Source organism: Chrysoperla carnea, chromosome 1 (assembly GCF_905475395.1).
Source record: "Chrysoperla carnea chromosome 1, inChrCarn1.1, whole genome shotgun sequence".
Lineage (NCBI taxonomy): Eukaryota > Metazoa > Arthropoda > Insecta > Neuroptera > Chrysopidae > Chrysoperla > Chrysoperla carnea.
This window is the reverse complement of record NC_058337.1, coordinates 128,035,002-128,046,460: the sequence shown is the minus strand read 5'-3', so window position 1 is coordinate 128,046,460 and position 11,459 is coordinate 128,035,002. Positions and strand designations below refer to the sequence as shown.

General features: G+C 31.0%; 1 protein-coding gene across 1 annotated transcript; it reads right to left on the bottom strand.

Annotated features, from left to right (window-relative positions):
- Window positions 1-322: 322 nt before the first annotated feature.
- On the bottom strand, window positions 323-1,477 carry LOC123291002. Its single transcript, XM_044871418.1, has one exon. It carries the CDS (start codon window positions 1,475-1,477, stop codon window positions 326-328), a length of 1,152 nt encoding a protein of 383 aa, XP_044727353.1. The 3' UTR covers window positions 323-325.
- Window positions 1,478-11,459: the final 9,982 nt, after the last annotated feature.

Below are 11,459 nucleotides of genomic sequence, written 5' to 3'. Positions count from 1 at the left end.
TCTTGAATTAGTTTAAATTTTTTAATAGCATCTAAACCTAGTAACAGGTCATAAGAAAATTCTGAATTTTTAACTACAAAAGTATTCAAATTGTTTGTAATATTTCCAATTTTAAGCTTTATGTTTGCCCGGGCCGAACTAAAATTGAAACCATTAATTGTCTTGAATGCAGTGTTATGCTTTAACAAACTTGTTTTTAATACATCTACAACTCTTTGATTAATTAGACTCACGTTAGATCCTGAGTCATACACTGCTTTTATTTTCATTTTATCATCAATAATTACGTTTATATGAATTAATGGAATCAAATTATCCGGGCTCTCTAGTTTAAAGAATTTTGGTCAATTTCCATTTTCATCATTTCAGCCTCATTTTCTGAATCAGATTTCGTTTCAATTAAATTAGATTCTTTTTTCTGAGCGTACAGTATTTTATTTCGGCATTCGTTAGAGGGATGAAATCGATTTTTCCAACCAAGAGCTTCACACATGTAGCATGGTTTTTTCAAGGGTATATCAATTTGTTTCTTTTTAGTCGATTCTCCTAATTTTGTTTTTTCATGCCGATTATCATATGGTTTATTTTCTTTCGAACGTTTATTATATTGACCATCTAGCTTTCGGAGTTCATTGTATAATTTTTTTATAGTGTTAATGTCTTCGCGATCTAGCTCATCTTGAACTTGAGATGGTAAACCCATTACAATCAAGTTTATTCTGGAACTCATAGTACTATCACTTTCTACTTCTAAACATAAATTTTCTTTTGTTAAAGCGTAATCGATCAATGAGCCGCCTAAGTATTTATAGGTATATGCTTTTCTGACAGCTGTCCAACCTTTGTCAATAAAAATGGAAAAAAATGAATTTCGCCATTCAGACCAATTAGTTAGACCAAATTTTTTCAAATTTCCTTCATACCAGTGTTTGGCCGATCCAGCGACAAAAAATCGTAAAGCTTCAATCATCTGGGTATCACTTTTTATTTTATTTCGGTCACATTCACTTTCAAATTTAGAAAACCACTCAGAAGGGTTTTGTGTTTTGTCATATTTATCAAGAACAAACTTCTTTTCTATATTTTGCAATTTTATCTCATCTTTGTCATTTAATTTTAATTCTAATTCCTTGATTCTTTTAATTAAAAAATTTTCTTCTTGGAGTTTTTCACTCACATCAAAAAAAACTACAGATTCCTGTAACGGATAGTTTTTGTAGCTAAGGTTTCCATCTTCATCAAAATATTCTTTTTTCAAATCCTCATCTAATTTAATGCCAATTTTTCGGAAACCATTAATCGGTTTAATAGCAGCAATTGCACTTTTAATGGTGGTTTTTGATGATAATACCTTATGTTCATATAAATTTTTATGTTCATCTGGTAAGCTAAACCATAACCGCTTATCTTCGGATAGTCCAGCTAATTCAAAATATTCATCACTTCTTCTTATTAAGTGGACAAACAATTTTTCCATCTTAAATGATTGTAATTTAATTTGTAAGTTATTAATTTATTGAATAAATAACGAGATTGTATTTAATCCTGAAAGGAATATATTGACAAAATTATATAAAGGAATTACACTAAATTTACAAACAAAAACATACCTGAAAGGAATAAATTAAATTACAACGTTATTTAATAGAATGTCCACTAATAAACGTTTATGATTCTAACACAATATAAATTATAAAAATCTTTAGTTCAGGTATGTCAATTGAAACAAAAGTAAACAATTATATCACTATGGAAGTGATAATAATTTACATATAGTATCAAGTTTTTTGGTTTGAGGCGTACTTGTAGTTTTCATTTATTGTAATTGTAACAAATTATAATTTACAATCATTATATCAAACTTTTTACGGATAACTATCAGCTAATATTTCAATAAAAACAGCAATTTACAATTACTATTAATAATGAACAAGCTTCCTAAAAAGTTAGCAGTAAATTGAAACTTATTAAATTTAAGCTTTCATTTATAAACTTTTAACCTCAAGGATAAAAGATTTATCGCTAGATGTTTTATACATTATAACCTGTAGCTTAATGACTCAGGCGCTATGGAGACATAAAACGACTGGCGATATGGACACATAAAAATTTTAATATTCGTAAAACCATAAATAAGTTAAAATTTCGAATTTTCGGATGTATGTACAGGATGTGTCATTTTAATTTATACACCTAAATATCTCATTTTGTAGTTAAGCAATCAAAAAATAATTTATACATAACTAATATCTCCATATAATACATACTATACAATTTAACTAATTTGCGCCCTCACGGGTAAACAGTGATGTTTACGAAAAAATGTTTCAAACAAAAGTTGGTTATATTTTTATAAGAAATATTTTTTACATTGAAACTTTTGTTCTATCACTAACGGTTTACAAGATGGATCCTACGGACCCAAAACCCAATTGACCTATGTTGCTCATTTACGGACTCGACCTCACTTTTAACGTCCTGAGTACACTGTAAAAATTTTAGCTTGATATGTTTTTTCGTTTTCGTGTTATCGTGTTGACAGACGGACAGACAACCGAAAATGGACTAATTAGGTGATTTTATAAACACCTATACCAAAATTTTGTTCATAGCATCAATATTTTTAAGCGATACAAACTTGGGACTAAACTTAGTATACCTTGCATATTACATATATACTTAAAAATGAACAATGTCCCAGCTTAGAATTTTCTAAACATACAAAATTATAATATATTCAGTTCAACACTATATTAACACTGTGATTACTTAATAAAATTACCTCAACCATATAGTTAAATGAATGAGAATTGTACTTAAAAGAAAGTAAATACACACAGTTATTCTCAACAAGACAATGTCGAATTCAATAGCAATTTACATAGTAGCCAAGTCAACTTCACTCTCTGTCAAGTTACTTGACAAAACTATATCTAGGAGCCCTTGTGATTATGAAGATGTTGCTTCCACTACAAGACTAACTACCGCATATACATCGTCTTACAGATAGATGTTGAAACAATATTATACCTATCTATATATGTGAACATATATCTACACCAATGTTTATATTGCTAATGGATACGCCTGAAAGCATTTTACATCTTCAAATGTAATTTAATATACATGTCCACAGGTGATTTTATAACATCGAAATGTAGGAAATGCCATAAAGTATACGAGTCATTAATTTAGATGGGTTTCTTAAAAGTTGATATGGCAAATCAAAGATTACAGTCGGAAAGAGTAGTCTATTGCGTATCGGAGCTTAAATCGTACCACGCAGTTTTCTAATAGCTTGTGATATTTGACGATCAAAAATGTGAATAAGGAAAGAGAATATCTTATGTACTGTTCAGTTTTTGAAAACAAACGTTTCATTATAAAGACAAGACAGTTTTCTTGACACCTACAGAAATAGTTTCTGGATTGCAAGTTGGAAATGTTTCAAGACAAAAGAAGTTACGGGTTATCTGAAAATGAGGTTAGCAAGACAAATAAGATAAAAGAACCCGTTAAGTGAAAGAGGATCTTGTAAGCCAAGGTTGTGCTGGGTTAAAGTGGCTGCCCAGAGGTGGGGTCCTGGACCTAGACCACAGGGTCCGTTGTGACACCGAAAAAAGGGTCGGTCCATTCCTGAACACTTCTTTATGAACTATTTGGAGCGCGAGCGGTTTAAGAACAGTAGGGCTGCTTTGACTTCAACGGACTTCAGGCCGAAGACGTCGTCGAAGGAAGGCTGTCTCAAGTAAGTTCATCTTCTCATGGCAAAAGCTGGATAATAACAGAGAAAATAAGACATCGTTACATTCTCCTCTCTACAGTGACAACTCCCGCATCAATCGCGACGCACTGGTTAGACCAGTCGTCCAGTGTGCCTGCCGCCGCCATTGTCCTGTAATAGCCGAAACGATTTTGCTTTTAACGGCCTTTTGAAGGAATTTAATGTCTTCGGAACGCCTACGATTATACCATATCTGCCTTGTAGTAAGTACCACAAGTGATTCCTCCATCAATCTAAGATTGATCTTTCTTAAGATATCCTCATTCACGAGCTGCTACAGTTCGCAAACAGAACTCCCGTGTCATTTCTAGCAAGCTCGTGGGGTTCAATCATCCTTGAAATTCCCCTGTGTTCCGGTACCCAAATCAGGTTTACATTCATTTGTTTTTCCAACTCATTTAGGGACGTTTGGCAGTCTTGTGGTACCTTTGAGAACTTGTGAACCTTGTCTTACCTAATTCCTTTCATTTGCTTTTGTATATTATCTTTTTTAATAAAAATCCAACATTTGATAATTACTTCATCTATTTTCGTGCACAGCTCCAAGTTCAAATTCAATTACAATATAATTTATTTATTATTTTTTTTGTGTATCTAGATTTAAGCTACCAGAATTGTAGACATAGATACCTACACCAACAACACAATTTTCTTCAAAATAAAATGTGAATAAGTCACGAACTTATAGTATCACAACATACATACACCATACATATATTCATTCATTTTGAAATTTGATTATTCTGTCAGATATATTTCCTTCAAACTACAAACACAAAATGGATATATATATATATATATAGGTATATATTTCGTGTTTGTTTGTAAAGTTCATGCAATAATAAATTATTTACCATGTTTAACAAAATAAATGTTATTATTATTTTAGGTTATGTGTTGTGGTAGGTACCTGTATGGATGATATGTTTTACCACTTATTATTATCAAAATGGAGAGTACATACTTACCTACTATTTAAGTTCAGGCACTTACTCGTTATCAAAATGGAAAATATTTTTTATTTTTACTGATGATTGTTTATTTATAAAAAAATAACATTTATATTCAACACGATTTTATTTAAAAACAAATGAAAATAAACAATTGACTGAGTTCAACATTGAAATACCATGTATAGACAGTGTTGATTACTCTGTCACATTAGACATGCATACATGGTCACACATATATAACTGATATACCCATATAATACATACTATACAATTTGCGTTCTAACGGTTTACAAGATGGGTACTACGGACCCAAGACTCAATTGACTCATGTTGCTCATTTACGAGCTCGACGTCGCTTTTTTACGTCCTGAGCACGCCATAAAAATTTCAGATTGATATCTCTTTTCGTTTTTGAGTTATCGTGTTGACAGACAGACAGAAGGACAGACAACCGGAAATAAAGTAATTAGGTGATTTTATGAACACCTATACCAAAATTTTGATATTTACTAAATTGTACAATGTTTCCTAAATGGTACCACTACAGAAATAATACCAGAGTTAATTACTACCAAATATCGCATGGCAAAACGAAAATCAGAATAAAAATATTTATTATTGAATTGTACGAATTAAATTTTGTTTTTGCAAAACAAATAAAAATAATGTAATTCGATTTTCTCAAACGATTTATTTACATTTGTAATAAATACAAAAATAAAATAAATTCATTCAATAAATTTTTATTTTATTTAGTGACCATTCAGCCAACAACCAGACCAGCATCATCCATATAACCATCAAAGATTATTATTGGGTCTGGGACCAATTGCAGAATTTGATATTCAGAATTTCCGAATTTCCGAAAATTGATGAAAATTTCAATTGATTTATGATATTCAAAAAAAGAAGTTTTGACAACGGGACCTGAAACCAGTTGCGTTTACTTGACAGCATTTTTAAATGATTTTTACACAATTTTTTTTAAATCAGTTTCTTGTTCTTTTAACAGTTATAAATAATAATTGCCAAGACAGTTTTTCCGTTACTATCACCACGCCAGATACTCTTCTAATAATAAAAGTTTATAAATCATTTGTCCATGGCTATAATTTTGATATGCTTTTGTTTTATAATTAAAAAATGTCATTTTAAAGTTACCAGGCAGAAATTTTCTGACGCGCATTCAGCGTACGTTTTTCATCGCTTTCAGGTGTAGTACTCCATTCCTACTGAAGTTTAATAAGTAAAGAAATATCCGTAATTCTGCCTTCTTTAAATAAACTTTCGAATAATTTGCTGGCTGATAAGCCCATGCTTATATTTTTCAGGTGAAATGACCAACCAAGAATCATGTTGAAAAAGATCGTCCTTTAAGTAAAAGTAAGTAAGTAAGTAAACACCATGGCGTTAGTGTTGCGCGGTACAGGTGAGTACAGGTCAGATTATAAATGTCACACCTCTCGGTGTCTTATCCCTGTACCAGCAAATATGTACAGCGTTACTGGATACTAAATCTGCATAAGTTTTCGAAGCGAATTACAAAATTGTCGTACAGTATTAAATTCGGTATTTTCGATACAAAAAATAAAAACATTTTTTGATCCTTCCGTCAAATTCCGAAGGCCTACGGCATTTATGTAATTCTCGGCGAATACTTATTCATAGTTAGTATCCAGCAACGCCGTACAAATTTACTGATTGAGGAGTGCGACACCAAAGGATGTGACATTCATATTCTCACCTGTACCGCGCAAAACTGACGCCATGGTGCTTGAACATGATTCCTGGTTTGTCATTTCAACCGAAAAATTTTAGCATGCGCTTGTAGTCTATGGCCTTAACAACAGTCCTACAAATATACATCCGTTTTAAACCGAATTACAAATTCTACGTCTGACCCAGTATGTTTGTTATTATTTTTATTTTTATTATATGATTTTTATTTTTATACTTATTATTATGATTATTATTATCATATAGCACAACAGTGCGTTAGCGTAGATAAGTAAAATGGAAAATTGAAAGGGTAATGTATGATGATGAATGTTGATGTATATGTGAAATGTCAATGTTTTTGTTGTGACTATATATACAGGACATAAAATAGCCCTTTTTCACACCCTTATATCTCAGAAACTACTTGAGCTATAATGTTGCGCTTTTCAACTTAAGTAGATATATACCCTGGGACGCCGTAAATCAAAGCTCACGTTCACGGCTCTCATCGTTTCCGAGCAATAACGCGTCAAAAAACGGCCACGCCCCGAAATTTTGTCACTGACTGATATAAATTCACAGCAAAACTGAGAAATGGTATAAAGATGCGGTTTTCATTAAAATAAATTAGAGAAAAATCATACCCCAGAAAAAATACCAAATATCAAAATTTTTAACGGGAAATGGGAAATTTCGCTAATTTAAGGTGCATTTTTTCCCTATTTAAAAATACATGGGAAAATATGAACCAATCACAAGGCTAGTTTTTTTTCCTATACAATTTGTATGGTAAAACTTAAATACGCTTAAAAATTTGTTATTTATATAATTTTAATTAAATATTGATTAAATTTGAATAAATATTATATAAATATTCAAAAATTAATTGTGTATTTCAATATTTCCAACTTAAAATATTATAAAAATTAAATAAAATATATCTTATTACTAAGACCCTATGAAATTCAAAGTACCATGTAGAAAACATATTAAAATTATTATGTTACATTAATTAGGAAAATTTTAATTTGCTTTTATAGCGAAAACTGTAAGAGATAGAACAAAAGTTTAAATGCAAAAAATGTTCCTTGCATAAAATTAAACAATTCTGTATGAAAAATTTTGTTGTAAAGGTAATTGTTTTCCCGTGAAAAGCAAATAAAGTAAAAAATTAAATTGCAATTTTCGAAAAAACGGTAAGAGATAGAACAAAAGTTTAAATGTAAAAAATGTTCCTTACATAAAAATAAACAACTTTTGTTTGAAACATTTTTTCGAAAAAACAATCATTTTCCCTCGAGAAAGTAAATAACCACTCCTGTTTTTTTCGTTAATGCAAAATCCAACTATTTTTGTCCTTAAATTTAAAAAAAGTATAAATATAATTTCACAAGAAGTTTTAAACCATTTTGCTTATTTGTCTTGTAGTGTTTACTACTAATTGTTGCAATGACAACGAATTTTATTTTCTTAAAAACAATGGTATTGTTATGTTCAACAATAAATAATCTTGCAACCCAATTTTGAAGCCGACACCCTCAATCGATTACGTTGAAATTTTGTAAGCACGCTGACTTTGAATTTTTATGGTTGACTTGATCGAATTTTCTCGTTGCTTCCGCCATATTTTGTTAAATGGGGGGGGGGGGGGAATCTTATTACTCAATTTTAAAGCAGATATCTTCAACCGATTGAGTTGAAATTTTGTATACACGTTTAGATTTGATAACAAAACATGGTAAGGTTAGTGGCGTTATTATTTTTCCATCACTTCCACTATAATTGATTTATCTATAAATGATTCAGCTATACCGATTCTAAGGGACTTCTAAATTATAGAAAGATGCGATTTTGGACATTCGACAGAGACTTGCTTGAATTGAGGGTCAACCCATGCGCAGTACTATTACATGTAATCCTCGTGTGCGCACTAGCAATTTTTAAGGCCTACATGTGCGCAGTAACAAAATATAAATTTAGCGTATGCGCAGTTGCAAGATTCAGGATAAATGCATTCGCACAACTATAATTATTGATTAATCTGTGGGCACTTCCCGGATATAATACCCAAATATGCGCACTAACAAAATATAAAGTCCCTGTATGCGCAGTTGTAATATTCAGGATCATCCCATGCGCAGTACTATTACATCTAATCCACATGTGCGCACTAGCAATATATAAGGCCTACATATGCGCAGTAGCAAAATATTAACTAAGCTAATGCCAGTTCTAAGATTCAGGTAAAATGCATGCGCAGAACTATCATTTGTGATTAATTTATGCGCATTTTCAATATTTAAGGACCAAATATGCCCATTTACAAAATATAGGGTTCCCGTTTGCGCAGTTGTAATATTTAGAATCAACCCATGCGCATTACTATTTCATGTAATCCACATGCGTGTACTAGCCATATTTGAGGCCTACATGTGCGCAGTAACAAAATATAAATTTAGCGTATGCGCAGTTGCAAGATTCAGGATAAATGCATGCGCACAACTATAATTATTGATTAATCTGTGCGTACTTCCCGGATATAATACCCAAATATGCGCACTAACAAAATATAAAGTCCCTGTATACGCAGTTGTAATATTCAGGATCAACCCATGCGCAGTACTATTACATCTAATCCACATGTGCGCACTAGCAATATATAAGGCCTACATATGCGCAGTAGCAAAATATTAGCTAAGCTAATGCGCAGTTCTAAGATTCAGGTAAAATGCATGCGCAGAACTATAATTTGAGATTAATTTATGCGCATTTTCAATATTTAAGGACCAAATATGCCCATTTACAAAATATATGGTCCCTGTTTGCGCAGTTGTAATATTTAGAATCAACCCATGCGCAGTAACATTTCATGTAATCCACATGCGTGCACTAGCAATATATTAGGCCTACATACGCGCAGTAACAAAATATAAATTCAGCGTATGCGTAGTTGTAAGATTTAGGATAAATGCATGGGCCGAACTATAATTTGTGATTAATCTGTATGTACTTCCAATATATAAGACCCAAATATGCACACTTACAAAATTTAAGGTCAATGTGTGCGCAGTTGTTATATTCCAGATTATCCCATGAGCAGAACAATTATATGGGATCAAAGTGTGCGCAATACCAATATATAAGACCCAAATATGCGCACTTACAAAATATAAGGCCCCTGTATGAGCCGTTGTAATATTCAGGATCAATTCATGTGCAGAACTATCATATGAAATCAAGCTGTGCGTATTACCCTTAAATAAGGCCTAAATATTTGCAGTTACATAATATTTGTCTGTCCGTTTGCACATCTGTCTGCCAACACGATAACTCAAAAACGAAAAGAGATATTAAGATGAAATTTTTAATGCGTACTCAGGACGTAAAAAGTGAGGTCAAGTTCGTAAATTATCATTATACGTCAATTGATTCCTAGGTCTGTGGAACCCATCTTGTAAACCGTTAGAGACATAACAAAAATTTTAATGTAAAAAATATTCCTTATAAAGAAATAACCAACTTTTGCATAAAACATTTTTTCGAAAACATGACTGTTTACCCATGAGGACGCAAATTAGGCGTAAATTATATAGAATGTATTATATAATAATCAATATCAGTTATATGAAAATGAAATTTTCCTTATAATATTTATAAATAACACAATTTTGATGACATCTTGTTCGGCATATTTCTTGACGTACGAGGCTCAGTATTCAACAGTAATTCAATGTATGCATAATGGTGAGTTAAAATTGTTACAAACACTTTCAACTTAAATACTATTGCCTGGCAAAAAGAAGTGATATCCCACCAAAAACATAAATGTGTAGAAAGGCGTAGATGAATTCCAATAAACTCAATTACGTCAGCCCAAAAAAGTTGTGAAATCCCGTAGAGAAAAAAATTCTTCGAAAAAAAATTATAAAAATGGCATAAATTTATTGCGTAACTTTTCCGTAAAGAAACATTAAAGTATTACATTAGCAACTTTTCGGTGACTTCATACCTACACGCACCTGTATAGGAGAACAAAAGATAATCGTTAACCCCCTACTATCTCCCTCCTCCCCTCTAATGTTATGACGTAATAATTTTTTCACAACTTTTATGAAACATCAAAATTTAAATTTAAACAATCAAAGTATTCTTTAGATTAAAGTCAAGCACCTACTTAACAAAGGCCTAATTTTTTTTACTAAAGTAAGAAAATTATTGGTTTAAATTTCTTGTCAAGTTTCTCCTTAGTACGTATTTATTTAATATTTTACTTCGCAAGTTTTTTATTTTTAGATTCGTTTTTATATTCCGAAAACTTGCGAAGTAAAATATTAAATAAATACGTACTAAGGAGAAACTTGACAAGAAATTTAAACCAATAATTTTCTTACTTTAGTAAAAAAAATTAGGCCTTTGTTAAGTAGGTGCTTGACTTTAATCTAAAGAATACTTTGATTGTTTAAATTTAAATTTTGATGTTTCATAAAAGTTGTGAAAAAATTATTACGTCATAACATTAGAGGGGAGGAGGGAGATAGTAGGGGGTTAACGATTATCTTTTGTTCTCCTATACAGGTGCGTGTAGGTATGAAGTCACCGAAAAGTTGCTAATGTAATACTTTAATGTTTCTTTACGGAAAAGTTACGCAATAAATTTATGCCATTTTTATAATTTTTTTTCGAAGAATTTTTTTCTCTACGGGATTTCACAACTTTTTTGGGCTGACGTAATTGAGTTTATTGGAATTCATCTACGCCTTTCTACACATTTATGTTTTTGGTGGGATTAGTATTATATGTTCAGTTTGTTTTTGTTCCAATTGACCAATAATTTGGTATGCATTTAAAACTGGACACATATAATAATAATAATAATACAATAATAATAACAATAATAAAATATATTTATTATTTAATTAAGTGGAACATTATTTAATAATATTGTAATGTTTGTTTTATGGTTTTTTATTGTAAATGTTATTATTATTTTTTTATTTACTTAC